The sequence below is a fragment of the Onychomys torridus genome, chromosome 8 (assembly GCF_903995425.1).
Source record: "Onychomys torridus chromosome 8, mOncTor1.1, whole genome shotgun sequence".
Classification (NCBI taxonomy): domain Eukaryota; kingdom Metazoa; phylum Chordata; class Mammalia; order Rodentia; family Cricetidae; genus Onychomys; species Onychomys torridus.
The window spans coordinates 87,054,330-87,080,397 of record NC_050450.1 but is presented as its reverse complement, the minus strand read 5'-3'; the positions used below and the strand labels follow the sequence as shown (position 1 = coordinate 87,080,397).

At 56.4% G+C, this 26,068-nt stretch overlaps 2 protein-coding genes across 4 annotated transcripts in view; one reads left to right on the top strand and one right to left on the bottom strand.

Annotated features, from left to right (window-relative positions):
* The first annotated feature begins 88 nt into the window (after window positions 1-88).
* Gjd3 (gap junction protein delta 3) lies at window positions 89-2,621 on the top strand. Its single transcript, XM_036197258.1, has 2 exons — window positions 89-174; window positions 827-2,621. The coding sequence occupies exon 2, from the start codon at window positions 831-833 to the stop codon at window positions 1,665-1,667; it is 837 nt and encodes a 278-aa protein (XP_036053151.1). The 5' UTR covers window positions 89-174; window positions 827-830; the 3' UTR covers window positions 1,668-2,621.
* A 5,878-nt stretch (window positions 2,622-8,499) lies between these two features.
* Window positions 8,500-26,068, bottom strand: part of Rara (retinoic acid receptor alpha) — a 46,616-nt gene continuing 29,047 nt past the window's right edge. For 2 of the 3 annotated variants that reach the window (XM_036197324.1, XM_036197325.1), the window contains exons 3-9: window positions 17,012-17,160; window positions 15,085-15,226; window positions 12,958-13,118; window positions 12,618-12,794; window positions 11,261-11,465; window positions 10,529-10,687; window positions 8,500-9,989 (exon numbers count right to left, since the gene is read on the bottom strand). In XM_036197324.1, coding sequence (XP_036053217.1) covers window positions 9,772-9,989; window positions 10,529-10,687; window positions 11,261-11,465; window positions 12,618-12,794; window positions 12,958-13,118; window positions 15,085-15,226; window positions 17,012-17,160 — 1,211 coding nt within the window. In that variant the 3' untranslated portion in view covers window positions 8,500-9,771. Of the gene's footprint in view, window positions 9,990-10,528; window positions 10,688-11,260; window positions 11,466-12,617; window positions 12,795-12,957; window positions 13,119-15,084; window positions 15,227-17,011; window positions 17,161-22,363; window positions 23,022-26,068 lie in introns of those variants that run through there. The other variant, XM_036197326.1, reaches the window with a different exon arrangement.

Below are 26,068 nucleotides of genomic sequence, written 5' to 3'. Positions count from 1 at the left end.
CAGGGTCACCCTGTCCCTTTAAGAGAAGGGGGAGAGCTAGCCCCTCTCGGCCATCCCGTCCTGTCATCCATCCCAGCCAAATCCGAAAAGGAAAATGAAGGAGGGACCACGAGGGACAGGTCCCAGCTGTCTCCCAAGGTCCTGCGCTCGGCTCTAAGCACAGGCCCCTGCGGGGTAAGTGAGGATCTAGAGGCCACCAAGGGTCTGCGGGGACATGGTGTGTTCCGTGTGTCAGCTTGACAACCGCCGCCTTCAGGGAGGAGGTGCGAGGGGGCTGTTCCCATTCCCCTTGGCTGGAGGTAGGAGAGGAAAGGGAGGATCAGCCGCGGGAGATTCCTGAGAACAGGCTTCTGGGTCAGCCTGCAAAGCCGAAAGGAGTTCTCACGGTGAGGAGGGAGAGAAAGGAGGCGGTGGGGGCTCACCCGGCCTGGCCCTCCCCTTGCTCCCAGGAGTCTCAAATGGAAGGAGGAATTCCGGACTCCAGCAGCCGCTCTCGCTCCTGGAAATCATCCTGGCGCCAAGAGCCAGGCAAAGGCTGGCTGGCCCGGCAGAAGAGCCTAGAATCTGAGAGCTCGTAGGATCTAGCCAGGCAGGCCCGGGCGGGGGTGGGGAGGAATCCCTCCTCAACACCTCTCTACGCCCCGATGAAGGGACTCCATAGCCGAGGATGGACTCACCTACTATCCTCACACTCAGACATTAACTCACGGAACCCCCCAAAATCTCTGACCCCTGGTGCCCTCCAAGGTTAGAGACTGGGGCGGGCGCGGAGGGGCAGGGGTCTGGTCCATGCCAGCCTCTGACTACCCCTCTCCCTTGTCCCCAGCGTCATGGGGGAGTGGGCGTTCCTAGGCTCCCTGCTGGACGCGGTGCAGCTGCAGTCGCCGCTCGTGGGTCGCCTCTGGCTGGTGATCATGCTGATCTTCCGCATCCTGGTGCTGGCCACGGTGGGAGGTGCCGTGTTCGAGGACGAGCAGGAGGAGTTCGTGTGTAACACGCTGCAGCCCGGCTGTCGCCAGACCTGCTACGACCGCGCCTTCCCGGTGTCCCACTACCGCTTCTGGCTCTTCCACATCTTGCTCTTGTCGGCGCCGCCGGTGCTGTTCGTCATCTACTCCATGCACCAGGCCAGCAAGGAGGCGGGAGGGGCGCAGCCGGCCACGGCGTGCACGCGCGGGCGTCCCGAGGCCCCGTGCGCCCCGTGCGCCCTGCGCGCCCGCCGCGCGCGCCGCTGCTACCTGCTGAGCGTGGCTCTGCGCCTGCTCGCCGAGCTGGCCTTCCTGGGTGGCCAGGCGCTGCTCTACGGCTTCCGCGTGGCCCCGCACTACGCGTGCGCCGGCCCGCCTTGCCCGCACACCGTCGACTGCTTCGTGAGCCGGCCCACCGAGAAGACCGTCTTCGTGGTCTTCTACTTCGCCGTCGGGCTGCTCTCGGCGCTGCTCAGCGTGGCCGAGCTGGGCCACCTGCTCTGGAAAGGTCGCCAGCGCGCCAAGCCGCCCCCGCCCCCGCCCCCGCCGGCTCTGCCTTCCCAGCAGCGGGCGGACCCCGACCCCTTCGGCCCGCCCGCCTACGCTCACCGCGCACCGGCCGGCGACAGCGAGGGCGAGGGCGGCAGCGGTCACAGCAAGGCGTCGCTGGCCACCGTGCGTCAGGACCTGGCCATCTAGCGGCGAGGTCCCAGGCCGAACCTTCAGCACCGGGGTCGCTGGAGGCAGAAGCGAGAAGTGGCTCCCGCGAGACCGCCTAGGACCCTGCCTGAGCTGAAGATGAGCAGAGGGGACCTCCCGCCCCCCAGCAGAAGATGAGGGACGGCCGGGGTTCGGGTCGGGGTGGCGTCGCACTTCCTAGCGGCTGATGGCCTGGCCGCAGCGTGCTGGGGCCGCTTTGCATCAGGGAGGCTGCTCTGTGCTGTGTTCCCAGCCGGAAAGGGAGGATGCCAGGAGCCTTGAGAGGAAGCGAACGGGCCAAGGGCAGTGGGTGACCTGATTGTTGTATGGGGGGAGGGGGTGAAATCAGCAGTGATGGCAGCATTCCCAGGTCCCCTGCTTGTTCAGAGAAGCCCACTTCTCTGTGGGCGCTCTGTGCACACATACATGCACACCTGGATACGCTGAGGTGGGTTGGTTGCTCGTGCACATTAAAGCCCTGTGGGCTGTGTGTGTGCTTGCATGTGTACCCCCCTCTGAGGGGTCTACACATGCACGTGCACACAAGCATACACCTTCCAAGTAACAGGAGGTACAGACCTGTGTTCGTGCATGTGTGCACAGACACGCCCATGGATGTCCTTGGGGGCTCAGTGTGCGTGCATGGATGCAGGCATCCTGCGTAAGCTTTGTGTACACACCTGTACACACACATTCTGTGTGTGCATCTGCTAACACTGTCATTCACTACCAGAACCCAATGCTAGTGGTAGCCATAATGGCTTCCTCCCTCCTGATCTAACCCTGCCACCTCTGAGGGCATAAAGACAGGCAGTGGTGTTCTTTTGGCTTACCTCTTCACTCTTCCCACCTGCCGAGTCTGTAAACAAACATGGTTGAGGCCTTGCCATCCTTAGGGAAAGCTGCCCCCCCCCCCCCAGACAGATAGGTCCCTAGGTCCCCATTCCCTTACAACTAGTCCTTCTAACCTTTTTTTTTTTTTTTTTTTTTTTTTTTTTTGTCGGAGCTGAGGATCGAACCCAGAGCTTTGCACTTGCTAGGCAAGCGCTCTACCACTGAGCTAAATTCCCAGCCCCGGCAACTAGTCCTTCTAGCACAGACTTTGAAAGAGTTGCCTCATGGCTACGTCACCCCCCTCCTTTTTTCTTCAAAGATTTTATTTAATTTTAGTTTATGTGCATTGCTGGATCCCCTGGAACTGGAGTTCCAGACAGTTGTGAGCTGCCATGTGGCTGCTGGGAATTGAACCCGGGTCCTCTGGAAGAGCAGCCAGTGCTCTAAACTGCTGAGCAGTCTCTCCAGCCCAGACTTCATCCCTTCCTGTCCTCACCTCACCCGCCTTCCTCCTTCATCGCCTGGGTGGCCACGCTGAATTCACCAGGACCAAGGGATCAATCCTGACAAGCACCTCAGACTCTTTCAGATCTGTTGCCCAGGCCCTGCCTTTAGTCACCACACCCCAAATTGCCTCCCTCTGTCCTTCATGTACCCATCCCCCTCCTGAGGGCTTTCTACCAAGCCTTACTTAGCCCTTGGGAGATCCCTGTCCTTGGGGTACAACCAGCCCTTCCCCCAGGCTTCCTGCACTGCCTTGGCTAGGCCTCCTCCGCCACTGCCATCTGTCACACCAGGCTAAAGTTCTGTCCCCAACAAACACCGTGCCCACTTCTGATGCCAGCTTTAGACATGCTCTCAGGTAGTCTCACACTCTGAAGCTCTGACCACCGCTGCCTGCCTTTGCCTTTGGTCTCACTGGAAGAAATCAAGCACCCCCCAGCAGGGGCTTTCCTTGCCCCAAGCTGGAGTCAGGTACCCCGTACCCCAGCCCTTCTGCTGGATGGTTGGTTGCACTGTCTCCTGGGCATGGCATATAGTAGCTATTTGGGGAGAGAAAATGAAGAGTTGTCAGGGCCCACAGCATCACTACGCTCATGTCTACGCTCCCGGTGGACATGTCTGGCCTCAGCCTGGACCCCTCCACACAAGCACAGATGTGGGCGTCCAGCCGTTTTCCAAGGATAAGTCACTCAACCAATACTACTGGTTCAAGGTCAGCACCATTCAGTACAATTGTACGTGAGGCACAATGTAATTTTGTTTGTTTGGTTGGTTTTGGTTTTCAAGACAGATTCTCTCTACATAGCCCAGGCTGTCCTGGAACTCACTATGTAGACCAGGCTGGCCTTGAAATCACTAAGATCTGCCTGCCTCTGTCTCCCAAGTGCTGGGATTAAAGGCCTGTGCCACTGCGTCCAATTTACAATGTAATTCCCATTTTCCTTTAGCCATTAAAAAAAGCGAAAGGAAACAGCTGAGACTGATATCAGCAGTATTTTCTTTAACCCGCCTTACCCAAACCAGTTCCGGTTCCATGAATCGTCAGTGCTCAGAAGCATTACAGAGATACTTGCCATTCTTTCTCTCACACAAGTCTTGAGTGTGCTTTACACGTAGAGTACAAGCCAGTGCAAGCCGGCCCATTCAGCACACGTGGCTTAGTGGCTGCCACACGCAGCACTGATCCAGAGGTTGGGCTGTTGGGCTGCAACTCTGGTGGGAAAGACATCACAAAAAGACAAGGGGAGAGTGATGTCCCTCAGGAGGTGACACTGCAGGGGTCAGTCACGGAGCTGTTTCCGAGAAAAGCCTTGAGGTGGCAAGTGCCGGAGCCCTGAGGTGGAGATGTGCCAGAGCCACCAAAGAGACTAATGTGGCTGGAGTTGAGCGAGCAGTAGCTGTGTGGTGGGGGTGACCAACAGCCTAGAACCAGTTCTGTCTTCCTTCGCTGTCCCGAGCCATGGCTGGCTCTAGCACCCGGTGGGGCCACCTCTACCAGCTGCCGCCGCCCCGCCCATCTTCAGCTCCTCGGTCACTTGTGTCACTGTCTCCCGTGTGTGCCCTTCTTGTGGCCCTGCAGAAGGTGCCCAGGGTCAGCTGTGTCTAGAGCGCCCTCCCCCACAGCCTCTGTTCAGGTCCTGCTAGCTCCATGGAAAGACCTGTCTTACCAGCTTCAATCCTCCTTCCAGGTTGAATCCTGCCCCTGCTCCCCCTGCCCCGGCCTCTGCGGCCTCACCTTCTCCACACTCACTCTCACACCCAGACATGAGCTGCTGCTAAGTTCTGATTGTGACTAGCCACCTAATGGCCCCCAGACCCCACCTACTTCCTGCTGGGGTGGGGGAGTACTCACCCATGAAGTCTCATTGGGGAAAGGCCTCTGAGTCCCTCCTTAGGGAAGACTGGCCACGGCACCACGGAGCTTCTCAGCTAGGGGTGCGTCTGCCCCCAAGGGCCATTGCCAGTCTTCAAGGAGGCATTAGGAGCATCCAAAGAGAGTAGAGGCTGCTGAGGGCATTCAGTTTGCTGGAGTGCTTGTAGAGCGTGTAAGAAACCAACCGTGGGCTTGATCCCCAGGAATGGTGGTAAATGGTTGTAATCCTAGCACAAGTGGGGAGTGGGTGGGGGGCGGGAAGATCGTAAGTGCAAGGTCATCCTCAGTTATATAGTGAGTTTAAAGCTGAGACCCTGTCCAAAAACAGAGGGGTGGGTGTAGTGGAGTGAGCTAGGTCTAGAGACAACTGTAATCTCAGACTCTGAGAGGCTAATTCGGGAGAATCTCAAATTCCATGCTTGGCTGGGTTACACAGCAAAACCAACATAGAACATAGCTGTTAACCATTGTGAGTGCTCAGGAAAAACTCTCACAGGAAAAAAAAAATCCCACCCAAAATGTCACTGCTAGACCTAGGTTACATGGAGAGACAGTGTCTTTAAAAAAAAAAAAAATGGTGTTGGGGATTTAGCTCAGTGGTAGAAGGCCCTGGGTTCGATCCAAATAAATAAACAAATAAATAAATAAATAAATAAATAAATAAATAAATGAATTTTTTAAAAAAAATTTAAGGCCAGAAGGTGGCGACTTTAATCCCAGCACTCGGTGGGCAGAAGCAGGAGAATCTCTGTGAGTTTGAAGCCATCCTGGATTACAGAGCCAGTTCCAGGACAGCCAGGACTGTTTCACAGAGAAACCCTGTCTCAAAAATCAAAAACAACAACAAATTTAAAAGGCCAGATGTGGTGACACACACCTTTAGTCCCAGAACTTGGGAGACACAGCGGGTGGAGAGGTCCAGACATAGAGTCTAAACCAGTCAAGGATATGTCGAGAAACCTGTCTCAAAAAAGGAAAGGAAAAAATTTTCATTGGTGCCACAGCTTGTGAAACTGTTTCACAGAGATGAACTGTGGATCAGTAAAGACAGCCCATGACGAGCCACAGGAAAGATATTGTCAAAAGTTCCTCATCAAAATAGGGGTCTCTTCCAGATTGTCATGGTGATGACATCCTGTTAGCATTTTGTGGAAAGGAACTAGGAACCTCAAGATATCATCTCACAGTTTAAAAAAAAAAAAAAGTCACAAGTGCTGGGGAGATGGTGTAGTCTCTGGTAAAGTGTTTGGCATGTGGGCAGAAGAATCTGCATTCAGATCTTCAGCATCTATCTAAACATGCTGGGCCCACTGGTGTATGCCTGCAATGCCTGTGCTGGGATACAGAGGCAGGGGGATTCCTGTGGCTTGCTGGCCAGCCTGTCTAGCCATATTTGTGAGTTTCAGGCTCAGTGAGAGAGACCCAGCCAAAAAGATAAGGCAGACTCAAGTCGATCCAGAGAAAATCCCAGCATGGGTTGGGGAGGGAGGGTCACCGAGTCCCAGCCCTAGCTGAGGGGTTCAGTTTGCTGGGGTTCCTAGCTCCCTGGGGAGGGGGTGAGTTTTCTTCAGGGATGCTCCAGCAGGTGACCCTACACCCATGCTCATATAGGCAGCACAAAGTAAGCTCAGTGGGTTCTTAAAAAGAACACCTGAAGTTGGAGGGGGGAGAGAGGGTAAGGGAAGGGCTGAAAGGGCTGGGAATGGGGTGGATTTTATCAAAATGCATTATATGCAAGTATGAAATTCTCTCTTTTTGTTTTTCTGTTTTGTGAGACAGGGTTTCTCTGTAGCCCTGGCTTTCCTGGAACTCACTCTGTAGACCAGGCTGGCCTCAAACTCAGAGATCCACCTGCCTCTGCCTCCCGAGTGCTGGGAACAAAGGCCGCCACCACCACCCAGCTGCAAGTATGAAATTATCAAACAAAAAATCAAGGTAGAAAGAAGTTGAAGACTTCAAATAGATACAAGATCACCACACAAGCTTTAAAAACATTTTGTTACATAATATGTAAGAGTGTTCACAATATGAGCGTGGAGGCAGAGGACAACTGTGGAAGCCCATTCTCTCCTTCTGTCACGTGGGTCCTGGGGCTCAAACTCGGGTTACCAGGCATGGTGGCAAGCTCCTTTCTGGGCTCAGCCATCTCAGCACACACAACGTTTGGAATGTCCTGCTGGGCATTTACACTTTGAGGGCCTGGGGAGTTGGCTGGGTAGTTCAGAATGCATCGTTCTTCCAGAGGACTCAAGCTTAGTTCCCAGCACCCTCGTCAGGAGAATCACAGCTGCACCTAACCCCATCTCCAGGGGACCCGCCATCTTCTAACTTCTGGAGGTATCTGCACACACAAAGACACACCGACACATAAACAAAATAAAATTGTATAACATTGTCAGTTTACCTATTTTGTGTGTGAAACAACGTTCTCCGTTTTATTTTTTGGACGTTGATATGTCAGTTTTTACATCTACCCACACTCAAATTTTCCTGGGTTTTGTTTTGTGTTGAGGACGGATGGATTCCAGGACATATGCTGGACAAGGACTCTGGCACTGTTAATACAGCCCCTTCCTGGGTCGCTTAAGGTATTTATCAATGTACTGAACTTGCCCTTCTCTTTGTTCCTGCTCTACACTGCCATGTGACAACCACCTCCTTTTTGGTTTTTAGGGCAAAGTTTTACTATATAGCCAGCCCAAGCTAGCCTGGAACTTGCTGTGTTTGCAGGCTAGGCTGACCTTGAACTTGGGGCAATTCTCCTGCCTCTGCCTCCCAGGTGCATATATTGGTTCTTGGGAGCCTATGTACAAGTATGTTACATTTATTCAACTAAGTAACCATGTTAGAAAATTACTAGGGAAAAGGTACGGTCCAAGCCCCGCCCCCCCAACACACAGTGAGGTAAGTGAGCAGCTGCTGCCACCTAGTGGCTGACCTAGAAATAGCTAGGGCCTCCAGGGAAAGAACCCTTCCGCTCTCTCTTGCTAACCTCGGGGTGTGTAATGTTTCTGGAGCCTCAAGAACCCAGTCAAGAACCCTAGCTTAAGGAGAAACCCTGAGTGCTGATTCCCCCGCCCCCCCCTGCCACTGTGTGACCCTGGGCAAGGACAGTGGCCTCTGGGCTGAGATGTTCAGCAGTGAAGAGCAGAAAGCTCACATTCCCAGCTCCACTGATGCCTATCAGGGCTCCTCACTCTCCTGCTGTTAGGGAACCAGGAGCTCAGCTCCAGGATTGTGTGAATGTCAAGTCTGTAACCACTTGTCTGTTCCTGGTTAACGTCAGTGTCTTGGGGCTCTGAGGCCAGCGCCTGGCTTCCTTTCTCAGACTGTGGAGGCCCCCATTTCTCCTTCTGCTCCCCTTCCCGGTCAGAGTCCTCTGCTGTGGACGAGAGTCTCCCTGGCCCCAGTCTGAGGGCACTACCAGATCGGGCCTATCTCAGATCTCAGGGTCTCTAGAAACCTGGACCTGACACAGGGCATTAGACACTGGCTACACCCTTGGCACTTGAAATTTGTGCTGAGCCATTCGGGCCCAGAGCCTGTGGAAAGGCCCCCCATCTCGAGTCCCCTGCCCAGACAGGGAGAGGAGAGGGTGGAGGCAGAGAGGCAGAGGCATCGTAGAATAAATAGAACTTTATTCTTTCTCCAGTAGATCTCAGTGGAAACCCAGCAGTAACAGGTACACCAGTGGGCTCCGGGGTGAGACCCCACCCAGGCAGGAGGGCAAGGTAAAGCCTGCTCCCCCAGCCCAGGGGTATAGGGGGAGGGAGGGGACCCCCTGGAGTCCCGTCCTGCGGGGCATGGAGGGGGCATGGGTGAGGGGCAAGAGGGGTTGTGGGTAGGCCAGGGAAATGAAGGAACTCAGGCCAAGTGTGTGTGTGTGTGTGTGTGTGTGTGTGTGTGTGTGTGTGTTGGAGGGCCCCATGGGGTGCTGGTGGCTATGAGGCTGGGGGCAGGGGTAACTTGGACCCCTTAGCCAGCCCCTTCACAGTGGGGCTGGGGCTTGGATGAAGTGAACTCTGATGGGCAGGATGAGTAACAGGCTACTCACCCCAAGGACCCTATGGTTACCCTCCCCTAGTTCTTGGTGGGCAGAGGGAGGAGCCAAAAGCCAGGACCCCCTCCTCCCGGGGTAGCTGCCCAAGATGCCCACACCCAGTGGCTGGGCAGAGGCAGGAGGGGAGCTGCTCCCTGCACAGGGATGAGAAGGCGGCCTTGGAAAGTTAGTATTTCACAGTATTAGAGAAAACTGAGGTGGAAAGGCTGGGGGTGGGGAGCATCCACTGGGACAAGGGAGAAGGGGAGCCCTCAGAGCCCTGCCCATCCCCAGACCCACCCCCTTCAGCTCTAGATCCAGCTCCCCCAATACACAGCACAAATTCCTTCAGTATAAATGTGCTTAAAATGAAAATTCTTATTAAAAAAAATCAAAACAAAAAAATTAAAATAAAAACAAAACCAGCGAGAATTAATATCTGGGTTGGTACGCAGGATATGTACAGGGGGTCTCCCCCACCCTGACACCCCTCTGTCACCATCTGAAGCAGGGGGAGTTCCCCAACTGGGGAGCAATGGCTTGAGTTTAGAGAACAGGGAGCCAGGTCCCGGCGGTTGCTGGTGATGAAGACGTGGCAAGGTGCTTAGGGGCTCAGGCCCAGGTCCTCACAGGGCTCGACACCTGGCCCCGATGCCAGCCCAGGCTGCCGGAAGAGGGCAGTCCACCTTGGGTCCAGGCCTCTGTCCACAGAGTAACTGCCTCCTCCTTCCTGTCCCCGCAGAAAGTTCCCAGTTCTGTCTGGGAGGACCAGGCGGGGGCAGGGCTGATGGGTCACGTGGCCAGTAGGAAGGCAGAGAAAGCCAGGGCAGGGGTGAGGGCTGTCCATGTGGAGGTCATGGAGACTGGGTGGCAGGGCTGCTTCTGTGGGAGCTGGGGCTGAGGCTGGGGCTACAGCTACCCGGAGGGGGGGCCAGGCCACCCCCATCTCGTGTTCCGCCCCCCGACTGTCCGCTTAGAGTGTCCAAGCCCTCAGAGTTCTCCAGCATTTCCTGGATAAGTGGTGGCATGGAGCCAGGGATCTCCATCTTCAGTGTGATCACTCGCTCGGCTCCTGTGAGGAAGGAGGTGAAGGTCAGAGACTCACCCAGAAGGGAGGGCCACAGGGTGAGGGGACCAGTGGCATGCACAAGGCATCTACCACACACAGCACTCAGGGCTCAGTTGCTTGACACAAGCCAGCTCTCTTGAGCCCACAGTGTGGCCACTGGGTGAAGCATTCCGACCCCAGGCTTCTGCTTGTCTGGGTTTGGCCCTGGGTGGTCCCCCGTGCCTCAAGTCATGGATTATACAGCAGACACCGCCAAGTGTCATCACTGTCCCCTTCCTCACAGGAAACTGAGGTTCAAAGCTGGCAGAGCTGTCAAGGGGCCTGCTCACAGACTACACCCACACGACCTGTTACAGAGGCACACCTTGAACTACCATGGAAAAGTGTCAGCAAGAGCCACAGCCTAGACATAGACAGGGACAAGCCAGGTTCAGATGAGGAAGACACACGGAGACACCAAGACATGAGGTGCCAGCTTGGCTGTGGGCAGCAGGTCCCAAGCCAGTCCGGAGTGGGTCTCCCTCCACGTGAAGGAGACTCACCCTTGGCGCTGATGCTCCGGAGATCCGTGATCTTCATCAGCATCTTGGGGAACATGTGGGGACGGTTGGGCCTCCGTTTCCGGACGTAGACCTTCAATGCCTCCAGGAGCGGCTCCTGCAGCATGTCCACCTTGTCTGGCTGCTCCAGGTCCTGTCGATCTGATCACAAAACTGCCCCTGAGCAGGAGCCCCCCCCCCCTTCCCCCACACCTAGCCAACTCCACCAACCAGGTATACAGCTGCATTCCCAGATATGGCCACTTGGGGGCGGGTCTGCCCAGGCCGCGGAGGGCAGAAGGCTGCTCACACACACACACCAGGCCACAAGGTAGGCCAGAGAGGGTCTCTGGGCTGGCAGACAGCAGAGAGCCTTTAAATTCTAAAAAGAAGTGGGGTGTGGGCTGCTCAAAACTCTCCACAGCAGCTGTGTTGGTGGAGACGGGAACCCCACCCCCTAACATGGGCAGCTCTCCACATGCAAAGCAGGGAATTCCCAGTAGCTCGCCACCCCCAGCCATCATCACTATGATACGACTACAGTAGTGTGACATGGAGAAAGCAGAGCAATAAAATAACAACCGATAATAACTGGGTCTCATCCTTGACCCTAGAGAAGAGTGTTTGTTGCCTGGGAGAAAACAAGTCCTGAGACCCTTACTGGTGCGCCCAGCGACCGGACCTGCCCCTCCTGGCCTCAGCACACCTCCTGAGAGGCGGCCACACCTCACCCACCTCCACAGATGAGGCAGATGGCACTGAGCAATCCAGTCTCTGCATCGTCCATCTCCAGGGGCAGCAGCTGGTTGGCGAAGGCAAAAACCAAGTCGGTGAGGGGGCCAAAGCCAGCATTGTGCATCTGCGTCCGGTTCAGGGTCAGTCCGTCTGAGAAGGTCATTGTGTCTTGTTCAGGCGTGTACCGCGTGCAGATTCGCAGAATCTGGGTGCAGAGGATATATGGGTTGGGAGACTGGAGCACTCCCCCCACCCCCGCAACACACACACACACACACACACACACACCCCTCCTGCCCCGGCCCCAGCTCCAGCATCCCCAGAGACCTCCCTGGCAGGCAGCCAGAGCATGGCTGGCTGGCTGACAGAATTCTCTCCAATGATGGAAAGGCTCTGTCTGCACCATCCATCGCGGTAGCCACCAGCCCCATGTGGCTCCTGAGCACCTGAGATGTGGCTAATGCAACTAAGCGACCGAACTGAGTCTGATTGTAATTAAATTTAAACAGATGCACGCGTAGCATCGCACTGGGTAGCAGATCTAGGCCATGCCGCCGCCTCATAGAGAAATCAGGAGGAAAAGGAGTTTCCAGCCAGCAAGAAACAAGGCATATCTGTCCCCAGGACTGTCAGCCTGAACAGTTTGCTCCTGATGGTGCCTCCCACACATCTGTGCCCTGGGGACAGGCACATAATACTCCTCGGTTCTTCACCCCGGATGTGTCTGAAGGAAGAGGTGAACTGACCCCTGGCCAAGGGTTAGAGGAAAGCCTCCTCCTAGCCTTGGCTTGGGCAGTTCTGTTCCTGGTATTCCACCCACAACTCGGGCCACCAAGTGCTCCGGCTCTCCACCAGCAGCAGCCTTTTGGCTTCCTGCTCCCAGGAACTACGGCCTTCACATGACGCAAATATTAGAGGACCTCTCTGGGGCCCCAGAAGTCAACACTGCTCTCCACAGGGAGGGGACAGGCCAGCTCTCACCCTACTTCTGGCCAGCACTATCAGTATGCGACATCCACTTAACCCTCCTTGACCGTCTCCACTGGGCGAGAGGGTGGCAGTGTGTCCACCTCTGGACTCCTGACACCCAGATCAGAGGGGACTAGGTAAATCTTTCTACGGACGAAACGGACAGGCAGGGTGTGAGCTGATGAGCGGGTGCCCGGGTGATCAGGTGAACGGGCGCACACCTGAGCTCTGGGAGGCCGAGTGGACGGGCAGACACAGGAGAGGAACAGTGTGGCCCCTTTGGACAGTGGGCATTTGGACTCCTGGCAAGGTTCAGGAAAGTGGCTGTTTGGCTGAGAATAGACCCTCCGAGGACAGCAGCATGGCCAGAGCTGGGGCAGACTCTCACCAGGATATCCAGGCAGGCAGCCTTGAGGAGGGTGATCTGGTCAGCGATGGTGAGGGTGGTGAAGCCGGGAAGCTGTTTGGCGAATTCCACAGTCTTAATGATGCACTTGGTGGAGAGTTCACTGAACTTGTCCCAGAGATCAATGTCCAGAGAGACGCGCTGTTCTGAGCTGTTGTTCTGGGAGAGGCCGGGACAGTAAGGGCTCCAGCCAGGGCACCCATGCTTCAGCCTGTCCCCTGCCTGCCCTCCACCCAGCCTTCGCTTCCAGACAGCTGCTAGGAGAAAGGAAGGGGTGGCAGAGGGGGCCCTGGGTGGGCAGCACCCCCACTGGCCAGCATACCGTAGTGTACTTGCCCAGCTGGCAGAGGGCCGGGAAGGTTTCCTGGTGCGCTTTGCGCACCTTCTCGATGAGCTCCCCCACCTCCGGCGACAGTGTGTAGCTCTCTGAGCACTCCGGCTTGGGCACCTCTTTCTTCTTTTTGTTCCGATCATTTCGCACCGCTGTGGGGGGCATGGGTGGGTTAGAGTAGAGCTGCAGATCCGGGGCAGGCCCAGCCCATGCTGTCCACCAACCAGACACAGACAGGCAGACTGATGTATGTGGGCGCGCGCGCGCGCACACACACACACACACACACACACACACACACACACAGCAATGTGCCACACTAGCCCTCCATATCTACCAGACTCATCTTAAATCCTAGTCCAGGCCCATGACTGCAGCTGCGGCCGCACGTGCACACAATGCCCTTGGCCAGTGTGGAGCGCCCTGTCACACGCACCTACTCCAGCCCACACTCTAAGAACATGTGCCCAGACTGGCTGGCATGCACACTGAGTCCGTGCGGACTCTGGGCCTGCCAGGAATCCTTAGCGTCCCAGCTCCTCCTGGCAGCAATCTCCCTGGGGGATCCGAGACTGGCTCAAAGCAGCAGTTCCCTGGGCAGGCAGGGACTAGGGTTCCCCAACCACAGAATGGGGGGGCCCTGGCGGAAGCATCTCTTGGCCCATTAGCTGGGGAGCTGACAAATCACCGGGGGGCGCTGAGCCGCACACACCACTCGGCTTTAAAGAAGCAATGGGGTCGTTACCAGCCGATTATCCCAGACACACAATCACTCACAGGGCCTCGGTGGCGGCTGCTGACGCGGAAGGAAGGAAGGGTGGGGGTGGGGGTCCAGGGAGGGGATGGGGGTTGGGGGGGGAGCTGGCATAATTTGGAGATCACTCATGTCGATTCTGCAAATTCAATAAAGTGCAGGGGAGAGAAGGGAGAGGGAGAGGCAGAGTGGGGGGATAATTTGGGAAGAGAAAATTGCAGCTGTGACAAGACGTTTATCATTCGGAAGCTTTAATTCTATTGAAATGGCAGCTGCTCAGCTCCGGGGCACAGAGCAGCCAGGGAGAGGGGAAGGCGGGAGAGAAAGGGGGGCTGTTGGTGGGAAGGAGAGGGGTCCCCCACCCTCGTCCTGTCCTTCTGCAGTGGAAAGAGGGAAGGTGGGCCAAGGCGAGAAGGAAGCGACAGCCTTTGAGCAAAAGGTCTGTCCTGCACGTCCCGAGTTGTCACAGACTCTGCAGAGGGCAGCCACCACTTGCTGAGTGTGGGGCCAGCACTCCGGGCTTTGGTGACAGGAGGGAGCAGGCTGTCCAGCCCTCTACTCCTGGCTGGGGCTCTAGCTGTATATTAGTCAGAGCCATCTTTCCCTGCACCCCTCCCCACAAAGGCCTGGAGGGGGTCCTGCAGCCCCCCTCCCCCACCTCATCCCCCAAGGCTCAGGCTCCATGGCAACGGCCACGCAGACAAGGAGGCGTCTGTCAGCGTCATTTATCTCTGACATCATCAATCACTGGTCACCACGGCAACACCCATGATTCAACACAAGAGGGTCTCTCCCTGTCCAGCCCTCCCCCGTCCCTCCCTTCATCAGGGCCTCAGCTGGGCCCAAACTGGAAACCCCTGTTCCTGCCGGATCTGAGAAGCCCAATTCTCTTCCAAATCTGAGTTCCCGGCTCATCCAGACAATGGCTTCAGGGGTCCTAGGGCAGCCCCCCCCCCCCATCACATACATACCAACTTCACACCCTCTGAAGTTCAGGCCCCTCCCCTAAGATACACAAGGGACTGGGGTATGCTACTGAGCCACACCCCAAAGTCAAGCAAAGCCCAGGAGAAAGGTATCCTGGGGGTAGGCACCCATGCACAAGCATGCAAGCACACAACCGGACTTGCTGATGGGATGATTCTGTGCATTCTGTGCTGAAATACAGACACAGAGCCCGCCCGACTCATAGACAGGTTCGTGTAGTTATCTACAAAGCATCCTCCTTAACTAGAAGCCTGCCTACCACGGCACACATGTTCCCGCATGTGCACACAGGCACCCAGCATCCCCACCCCCGGCCTTCAGAAGCGCTGCAGGCCCCACACTGGGCGGGGTTTGGCCCCTGGCCCTACGACACTCACACTCCTTGGACATGCCCACTTCGAAGCATTTCTGAAGCCGGCAGTACTGGCAACGGTTCCGGGTCACCTTGTTGATGATGCAGTTCTTGTCTCGGTGACACGTATACACCATGTTCTTTTGGATACTGCGTCGGAAGAAGCCCTGGGTATGGAGGGAAAGGAGTCAGGGTACCCACACCCACAGTGGGAGCAGCCCAGCTGCTACCCCCAAGCTTTTGCCATGGCCTTCCTAAGAAGGTAGAGAAAGTGGAGCCGACTCCACTGAAAGGATACTCTTTGAGAGAACCCAGGCCTGTCTCTATCCCACAGGCTGGCCAGGAGTCTTCCCCAACCTCCACCTCTGTATCCTGACTCTTCCCTTTCAAAGAAAAGGACTCAGGGCTGAGACTGGGGTCGGACATACAAGGCTGGAGATGGGAAACAAGTGCCCGGGACTCAGGAAACAGCAAGGAAAACAGCAGGCCGAAGCTAGGTATGGTGGCACATGCCTTTGATCCCGGCACTTGGGAGGCACAGGCAGGCAGATCTCTGTGAGTTCTACCTAATCGCAAAGCCTCTGCTTCAGTTTCTTCCTTCAGAGGTAAGGGCCTAGAATCTGTACATCCTCAGTACTGGGGCTCTTGGCCCTGGAATCTCAGCCTGGAATAGCCATCCCCAGGTGTGAGATCAAGGTCAAGGGTAGTGTGAGACTCTGTGTGTGCTGGTCACATCGGGTACAGAGCGAGTTCCAGGACAGCCAGGGCTGCATAATAGAGAGAGTCTGTCTCAAAAGACCAAAAGAAGACAGCTGAGGAAGCTGAGAAGGGACCATGTGCACACTCATGCACACTCGTGAGGCTGAGAAGGGACCATGTGCATAGACAGCCATGCACACTCGTGAGGCTGAGATGGGACCATGTGCATAGACAGCCATGCACACTCGTGAGGCTGAGAAGAGACCATGTGCACACTCATGCACACTCGTGAGGCTGAGAAGGGACCATGTGCACACTCATGCACACTCATGAGGCTGAGAAGGGTCTGTGCACAATCACATACACTTGTGAAACTGAGAAGAGACTGTGCACAGTCATGTACACTCATGAGGCTGAGAAAGGACTGTGCACACTCAAGTCACTCACACTTGTGAGCGAGACAACAAGACATTCACCAACTAGACATGCACACTGGACAGTCCCAGAGCAGCCAGGTTGTCCAGGGTTCTTCAATACAAGCTAAGTTAGCACAGAAACACAGTGACTAGGCAGTGATAAGACAGGACCAGCCCGATGTGACCAGCACACAGAGTCTCACACTACCCTTGACCTTGATCTCACACCTGGGGATGGCTATTCCAGGCTGAGATTCCAGGGCCAAGAGCCCCAGTACTGAGGATGTACAGATTCTAGGCCCTTATCTCTGAAGGAAGAAACTGAAGCAGAGGCTTTGCTATTAGGTAGGGAAGACATCCGGACCAGAGCAGCCAGGAAGGTTCAGCCACACGCGTGCCTGGAGACCAGCATGACTAAGAAAGCAGGAAACCCAGCGGCCACTAGGGAGCCCACAGCCTGGACACCTGAAGGGAGCCAAGGCAGGGTGCTGTCTCCCACAAGGCTGCCATAGAAGGCTTCAGGCAAGGCCACTGGGGGCAGGCCTCCTGGGTCCCCAGCCAAGAGCCTGGAAGCAGCCAGCTCACCATGGCAACCTGGGCAACAGCGGCAGGGCCAGTGTATACCCTGCCAGCCAGAGGCTAGAGACAAGGAGAGCATGGCAGGAGGGGGGCTGCTCATTGACGGAGTAGGTCTTGCTCGAGATGTCTTCCTCCTCCACAGTTGCTGACGAAGCAAAGGTGGGCGGCTTTGCTAACACCCCTGCATCCTGAGGACACAAGAGTGGGGGCATCCTGTTTACCTACCCAAGACTGTCCCCCACGCAGCCCTCCACTCACCTTGCAGCCTTCACAGGCGCTGACCCCATAATGGTAGCCTGATGACTTGTCCTGACAGACAAAGCAAGGCTTGTAGATGCGGGGCAGAGGCGGTGGCGAGGGGGGGCTGGGCACTATCTCTTCGGAACTGCTGCTCTGGGTCTCGATAGCTAGAAGAGAAGGAGGAGAGTCAGAGACCCAGGTCGCTAACCTCGGCACCCTGTCCACCCTGCCCCAAGTAATCCAACCTCGCCACTAAGCGCAAGATTCAAAGCCTGGGCAGTGATGGTCTCTGCAAATTTGGTCCTCGCCAGCCAGACAGCAGGAGGAGGCTGACAGTTAAATATCCATAGGCCCCCATGGCTCCTATGTCCCCGGGACCCATCTTCACATTCCAGATTTCACACATGCACGCGCGCGCCGCACACGCACGCATGCACGCATGCATGTGCACACACATATGCACACAGCTATAATTGGAGGGTGAGGGAATGAGGTTGATTTCAAAGCCCTAAAACAAATAGCACCCTAGCCAGAGCTCCCCCAAGTTCAGAAGGAGTTAAGGCTTAATGAAGAGGGAGGGAAGGACAGACTGAAAGCAGAGGAAACAGAGGTCAACAGGATATTCAAAGCTGGCCACTCCCTGGCCCCTTCTGCTTCCGCTCTCCCTCCGACAGCAGCTAGAGCCCCTCCCCCACCCAAACAATCCCCTGGCTAAGGTGGGGTCCCAGGCCGCCCCACACAGGAAGAATCAGATGCAGGGGCAAAGCTGGAGAGCACTCCCTGAGAGAGACAGGGGAGCCTCCTGGAGACAGAAGAGCCCATGGCCCCTGGAAGCCTATCACTTTGGATGCCCGGTGTCTGTGGGGAGACAGTGTGACAAAAAGGGTCTGTTCCTATCAATGCTCCATCTGTCTGGCCTAAATACTACATCCGGGTTACTACCCCTCCACTGTTATTGAGCTCCAAGAGGGCAGCCAGGAAGGGTGACCTAGCCGGCAGGGGCAGTCCACCCAAGCAAAAGCTCTGTGCCTGGCTCTATGCCCACTGGCCCAGACAGAACATGGCTACTTGGGTGAGAGTTGGCTGTGCCCAGAGCCTGGGCCACTGGAGATACAGTAGGACAGATAACTATGGCAGAGACTATCCCAGATTCCCAGAGCCCTCCAGCAACCTCCTTTATCACATCCATTTCTACAGAGTCAAGGATGGGTGATAATCTGCTTCCCCACATACTCAAGAGTCCCACCTAACTCCATCTGTACCCTAGTAAGTGCATGGAGGTGTGCATGGTTCCTGTGCCCAAGCATTTACCTGCTTGTGTCATGTTGTGACTGACTCCTGTGACTGCAAAGCCCAGGCAGAGAGGTAGGCTAGGACATCTGGGGACACTGGAACCTGGCTGCATACTACCACCCTCCCTCGTTACCTGCAAACATACCAGGGAACTATGCCAATGGTCTTGGCTTTTCCTGGCTCCTACTTGGGCCTGGACATCAGCCTGACCAACCAGCATTTCTGTAACCCATGTCCCCTTCCCTAACCAGAGACCATCCTACAGGAAAAGGACTTAGCTATGTCTACACCCCCATAAGGTGTAGACTGACCTGCAGCAATCCGCTCCTCATACCTACACAGAACTGCCCTGCCCTGGCTTTTCACCCCACTTCCTTCTCGGGAGGCCTGACAAGCAAATCAAACAGGCAGGCCTGAGAACAGCTGCTGGGGGGGGGGGTTTGGGGGGCCTGGGTGAGGCCAGGAGGCGAAGGGGCCAGCCACAAAGGAACCCTTTGTCGGGCTAACTTTTTCCAAGACGTAAAAACAGTAACAATGGACAATCCAGTCTTAGGGGGCGTCAAGGACAAGCGGGGGGGGGGGGGGGCTGGCCTCCAATCCTGGTCGGCATTCCAACAAGCACAGGAAGAAGGCACTGACCTCCCCTTCCCTCTTCCTAACCCACCCTTTGCCCTGGACCTGTCCACCTCCCCCTACCCCCACCCTCCAGTCCCAACCTCCCAACTAAGCCAAATTGGAGGGAAAGGAGGTCTGAAGGAGATCTGGGGTTCAGGGCCGAGGGGAGGGAGGCAGGCAGGCACAGGGGGAGGGGCAGAGAGAGAGAGAGAGAGAGAGAGCGCGAGCAGAGAGGAGAGAGAGAAACACAACCAGAGTGAAGAGCAAAAGGCCAAGGACAGACCAGAGAGGCAAAGGCTCAGAGAAATCTAGAGTTAAGGCAAAGTCCAGAAAGTTGTTTATGGAGATTAAAGAGCTGTGCTTTTAAAATCTGTTTTTGGCAAGATGCTGGACATGACCCTAGGAGGGGTGGGGGCTGGGTGAGGCCTCTACTCAGACCACCCCCAGCATCTGGCTGGTGGGTGACCTCTGAGGCTGTAGTTCCATCTGCGCCCCGCCCTCACCTGTCACCCAGGTAACTCAACTCGGGAGGTTTCCAGCTCTGCGTTTCTAATTCAAATCCCACTTCCCCAGGCCTCCAGCCAGCAGCCTAGGGAGGCCAGTGTCAAGACCAAGCCATAAGTGTGGGTCTTCTCAGCCTCTGCTGAGTTAGGACACAGTTACAGTGCAGCGTGAGCAGGTGTGTGTGTGGGGGGGACGGGACGGGACTACCTTGGCCTGGCCCCACCCCACCAGCCACCCTCCCTTGAGGCCCCAGCCCACAAATCTCTCCACTTCCTGCAGAAAGGCTGGGGCTGGAGAAGGACCAGACCTCAGCTCAAAGTTCCAGCGAGCAGCCAAAGGCTGGAAACGGCCCAGGAAGCCCGGCGTCCTCTCTCGCCACCGCTGCCAGGGTGCCCCTCCCCAGCTCCCCTCCTGGGCGGGCGCACACACGGCGCGGGGCCCCACGCCCCAGAGCCGTTCGCAGGCTCGCGCAAGGGGCCAGTTTCCTGAAGGAGATCTGCAGGAAATCAGCTGGGCCTCTGGCCAGCGGCTCCCCTCCCAATCCAGCTGGCGCCCTCTCTGCAGCTCCCTTCACAGCCCCGAGGGAGAGATGGGGAGGGGGCTTGGGGCCCTAGTCTTGCCTTTTCTCCTCATGGGGGGAAGGTGAGGGTGGCCCTGGGGGCAGCAGAGCCGGAAAGCTCAATGCAAGGCCCCAACTTAGCGGTCCGTCGAAGATAAGCATCTCTCCCATCCCCCCACTACGGGCATCCACGTGCTTCACATTCTTGGACGTCTGGAAGCGGGCGGAGGCGTGAGCTGCAGAGACTCGTGGGGGACAGATGGGGAGCCACATCCTGTGCACCCCTCGTCCTCTAGTGTACCGAAATGGGGGCTGTGGGAGGAAAGCAAAGTCCCCAAGGCCGCACGGTACCCAGCAGGTCTCCACCCACGGCCAACCTGTTCTCTTCCCCCGGTTGCTGCAGGCCAGGGGGTAGTATTCTCCAAGACGTCTATCTAGGGTGACTCCAGGCACCAGTCTCCATACACCAAAGGGCCCCACTAGCAGAGCTCCAGTGGTCACCCAGGACTCCAGGTCCTTACCAAGGCCGGCAGAGCAACTCAACAGCCTCCATGAAGAGTGAAGGCTGGTGAACGCCAACTCAGGCCACACCAATATCCCACAGCAGCTTCTGTGTGCAGACAGGTCTCCACTTCCCCACGTCCAGTGGCTGGAGAAAGGAGGGGGAAAGGAGGCTCCCCGAATGGGCTGTCTCCTGTTCTCTACTAGCCTCCTCCCTTAAGTTCTGGGCCAAGACGAGCTCAGCTGTCCTAGAGGGCTGGAGGAAGAGACTCCAGGAGCTGAGGTCCCGCAGCGCAATGGAGAGGGGAGCCTCGGTCTCAGACCAATTATTTCCCCCCACGGGCCGCTCCTTCTTACAGGGCTGGGATAATGGGAAGGGACCTGATGCTACTTTTCACTGCTTTTTTCCAAAGCCAATGATTACCCTCCTAGCCTAAAACCTAACAGCTGAATCTGCCTTCGAGGCAAAGGTCAGGGGGCAAGACAATAGGAAGAGGTGTCTCTGAAAGAGCTGTCATTGTTGTGGGTGGGCAAATCCTTTTCTGCTCCGGCCTTCCCCAACATGTGAGGCCAGTGGCTCTCAACCTTCCTAATTCACAACCCTTTAATACAGTTCCTCCAGTTGTGTTGACCCCCCCAACCATAACATGGTTTTCTTTGCTACTGTTCTGAATCGTAACATGAATGAGATCTGATATGAGACCCCTGTGAAAGGGCCATTCGACCCCTCCCGCCCCCTCCCCCCTGCAAGGGGTCATGACCCACGGGTTGAGAAAACCTGTGGTGGGCCTAGAGAGACCCCATCTTCCCTTGCTCCCTGGCATGCAGAAGTGTGGCAGCAGGTATGGGAAGGTGGAGGAGCCTCCTGGGAAGAACCAATCCCATAGCAGAGTGGGAGATGAAACTTGAGCCATCTAACAACGTCCTAGCACCAGCTCCCTACCATCTAACTAACACACACTACCTCACAGCTGGGCATAAACATGCCCAGGTGTGCACCCTGGGGCATGCGCACAGGTCCTGGGTGTGAACAGCACCCTCCCTCACAGCAGAGCCTGAACCCAACTGAACCAGAGAGGGTGCTCAGCTGCCAGGACATCAAGGTTCACATCAGCTGTCCCTCTTAACAGCACAAAGCCTGGCCCTATTTCCCTAGACAAGGTAACAAAAGGACCCATGACGGGTGGAGATGCATTCTCAATGCCAGAGGACCCCTCCTCTCGGCGCTTAAAAATCAAACATCCCCTAGGAACAACCGGGATGAAAATTAAGAAAATTCTTCACACCAGCTTCTTCCCCTGTTCCCAGCATTTAAGCGCGCCCCGCCAGCCAGGTGGCCGGGGCCAGACCTGCCCTTAAGATGGACTAGTTGCCTCTCAAAGTGTAAGGGGTGCCCAGGCCAGCAACTGTCTGCTGAAGTCCCTTTCAGACACACCCCACTATCAACACCAAAGACAGGGGGAGCAGTCCCCTACCACCCGCTACTGGGCGTCAAGAGCAGGGGCTGGGGACAGCAGCTGCCGCGAGGGAGAGGGGTCTCCCCAGGCTTTGACGGGGTGGGATCTGGGGAGGTGGCCCCTCCTCTTCGGAACAGACAAGCCCACAGCCAGAAGCTTTACCCCACCCTCCAGCAGGCTGTGGAGCTATGGGATCCTAACCAAGAAGATGGAAATGGGGGGCCAGAGGCTGGAATTTCAGGTCTCCGGGAGAAGGAACGCTCCAAGTTACTGAAACCTACATGGTAGCGCGCCAGGGTCACTGGGTGGAGGGCGACTGTCCAGCTAGGACAACCGAGTTACGGCGAGACAGACGGACAGAAAGTGAGGGGTAGGGAGGCCCCCGCCGCCACCCGCACCCCAGCTCCTACGGTAGCACAGTGGAGACCGACCGGTACGTACAGTGGTTTGAGCCATTCCAAAGCGGAGTCCGGAGCGGGGTGGAGTAGGGACCTGGAGCAGGGAGCCCCTTCTCTGGGAGCAAACAGGCCCGGTTCTGGTTATAAAAGTCCACCACCAGGAAGGGGTTAGGGGCGGGGGCGAGCCCCCCGACTTCCACACTCTCGTACATCTTGCCCCGCGAAGGCCGGAGGTCCAGGAGGGGAAGTCCTGCACGCGGCTCCCGTCACTCAGCCGGAGGCGCCATCCCCGCGGAGCGGCCGGGGGGCAAAGGGACAAGTCCCCTCGCCCCAACGGGCGGCCCCGCGGTGGGGCGCCCTGCCCAGCACTGCCCGCGCCTAAGTCCGCAGCTCGCTCCGCCGGTCCCAGGTGAAAAGCGGGAAGTTGCGCGGGTTGGAGGAGGTCCCTCGGCGCTCGCTCGTAGGGAACGCCCGGCCGCCCGAGAACTGGAGGCTCCGGTGTCCCAGGCAGAGTCCAGCGGTTCCCCAAGTCTGCTGGCCTGGGGCGGGATCGGGGCGGAGACGGGGGTCACCGAGCACTTCCTTCTGCCGGCCAGAGCTCCCGGGCTTCTCCGCGGCTTAGATTCCGGGTACGGGTGGGGGAACCCCGTGCGGCCCCGCCTCCGCCGGCCCGGCGGCGGGCCGCTCGCTGGGTCTCCGGTGTGCGCGCCGCCCCCCACCCCAAGCCCGCGCGCCCCTTCTCTGGGATCCCAGCCCCTCGCCTCCGCCCCGCCCTGACCAGGCGCCGCCCCTGGCTTAACCCTTTCCCCGCGCGTCGGGCTGCAGAGATGGAGGTGCAGGGAAGCGAGGGCCAGACGGCGGCATGTGGACCGCGAGTGAGGGAGCCTCGGGGTGGGAGCAGAGGCGGGAAATGAGCCGAGCACAGAGCCAGGCTGGGTTCGGAGAGCGGCGTGCACCAGGAGGCATGACCGAAGAAAGGAGGGAATCCTCCCCATCCCAGTTCCGGCTCCCAGCCTCCCTAGTACTTCTGGTCATTCCCCGGCCAGCGATGTTGCAGCGGGGAGGTGGGGATGGTCCCGGTGTCCTCCCCCTAAAAACACACCCCCCCACCCAGCCCCGGCTTCATTTGCCTAATGCAATGCGGCTGAACTCTAGCTGAACTCGCCTGGCGGCGCCTCACCTCCTAGTGACCCACCCACCGCTGCCCATGACATCACCCGCTCGCCAACCCGCCCTCGAGGCTCGCCCACCGGCCACCGTCTCGGCCAGGTCCGGCCCCAAACTCGGCACACACGGGCAATGGGCACAGAGCCCAGGTGCAGGTGGCCCAGCGTGAGAGCCACCAATGTGGCATGCTGGGTGTCCTGGGTATGACATTGTGCAGCTTGGGCGCTGTGTCGGAATGAGACACCCAGCTTGTGTCACTGTCTGTGACATCATGTGAGACTCCGGCTGCCAGCTCGCCCGCCGGAACCCGGCGCTGCAGAACTGAGCTGTTAGCACAAACACAAGCGGGGAGCTCTCCTCCCACACTCTGCGTGCTTCCGGCGAGCAAAGCTCCGCCCAGGGTGTCTCCCAGCCCGGGAACTGGGATGGGCCAGCCCAGGACAGATAAAAGGAGAGACTGGTGCTTTCCAGCTGACCACTTCCTCCCTAGGATGTTTCTTCCGTGGAAGAAACCCCTAGGTTAGGTAGGTCCCTAGAAAGAAGGCATACTCACAGAAGACTAGGGTATCCTATTATCCTGCTCTCTTCAAAGAAGGGATAAGAACGCACAGGTTAACCTAGAAGCCAGGTTTTGTCCATACGTGATGTCCAGGGGTCCTCACACTTGTACAGCAAGCGCTTGAACGAATGAGCTATCTCCCTGCTCAAGGTCAGGTTCCTCAATATGCTGCCACTTACTTCTTACATCAACTCCGAGAACCTGCCCGAGGTACAAGCCTATTGTCCCAGCTACAGACTGAGATAAGAGAGCCACAAATGCAAGGCCAGCCTGGGTTACACACAGAGTGAACCAACATCTTGTGAAACGACACAGTGAAAAGGTGTCTCGATTTTTTAAAGGGTTAAAATGTGAAAGGGCTTAGAGAAGGGGCTGGAGAAGTGGACAGAGCAGTACCATACACACGCTATAATCCCAACGTTGGGCAGGCGGAGGCCGGAGAATCAGAAGTTCTAGGGTTGCCATAACCCTAACCTCTAACCACCTAACCCTAACCGTAATCCCAGCACTTGGGGGGCAGAGGCAGGGGGATCTCTTGAGTCCAAGTCCTGGACTACATAAGGGGTTCCAGGTCAGCCAGAGCTATATACAGTGAGACCCTGTCTCAAAAAACAAAAAGAAGCTCTAGGGTTATCTTTGGCTACTTTTAGCAAGTTTGAGGCCAGCTTTTGATACATGAGACCTGTCAGAAATACACTGGAGATGTAGCTCACTGGCAGAATGTTTGCCTGGTATGCCCCAAACCCCAGGTTCAATCCCTAGTCCTGCTGTGGCAAGAGAGGAGGCTTTTTTTTTTCCTTTTTAAAGACTTATTTATTATGCATACAGTATTCTGTCTGTGTGTGTCCTTGCAGGCCAGAAGAGGGCACCAGATCCCATTATAGATGGCTATGAGCCACCATGTGGTTGCCGGGAATTGAACTCAGGACCTCAGGAAAAGCAGCCAGTGCTCTTAACCTCTGAGCCATCTCTCCAGCCCTGAGGGGAGGCTTTATAAATGAATACAGCAAACTGCCACCAAAGCTCATGTGCCCACCAAACCGGAAGTTTTTGGTGAAAAAGATAAAGTGTACTTTCTGAGCGCCTTTTAATATGGCTGACCTAGTGAGTGCACCCTTAAAAGACTTATGGAGTGACAAAAAAAACAGGCAAATAATTACATCCTCACAAATATATTTATATATACACACACACTGCAAGACAGTAAGTGGTATCATGACACAAACATAGTGTGCTCTTAGGGACAATTAAGTTCAAAGGTCAGGGAAGAACTCAAGGCGGAGACCTAAAGAAACGTGAAGTTCAGAGTCAGGGAAAGGAAAGCAGCAGTGAGAGGTGGTGGCTGTGCAAAAAAGACCAGAAAGGGTGGATAACAAAACCCCAGCGGAGGGGTCCACAGATCTAAGCCGGAGAGTAAGCTGAGGCCAGCCCAGACCAGATGGGCTTGTAGACCTGAAGAGGAGAGGCGAGATCCCACTGCAGTGTAAAAAGACCTTTCCAGGTTATGAAGAGTGAGTTGCAAGAGGGCAAGAATGTCCAGTTAGAGGTCAGCTATGGTGGTGCACACCTTTAATCCCAGTACTCTGGAGAGAGAGGCAGCTGGGTCTCTCAGTTCAAGGCCAGCCTGGTCTACAGCACAAGTTCCAGGACAGCCAGAGCTACACAGAAAGACCCTGTCCTGAAAAACCAAAAAAGATTAAAAAGAACATCACGGTAATCTCAACAGCAGACAAGGTGAGCCTAAGTAGCTGTGGTAACAGAGGATGATGGAGTCACAAGATACTTTCAAATAAGCTCTCATTTACTGGGTGTGTTTATGCATTCCACAGCATGTGTATGGATGTCAGAGGACAACCTCCAAGGGGTATGGCAGTGCACACATTTAATCCCAGCACTTAGGAGGTAGATGATGATGGATCTCTGTGAATTCCGGGCCAGCCAGGGATATACAGTGTGACCCAAAAAGAAAGAGGTGTGTGTGGGGGGGTGGACACTGGAAAGATAGCTCAGCAGTTAAAACTA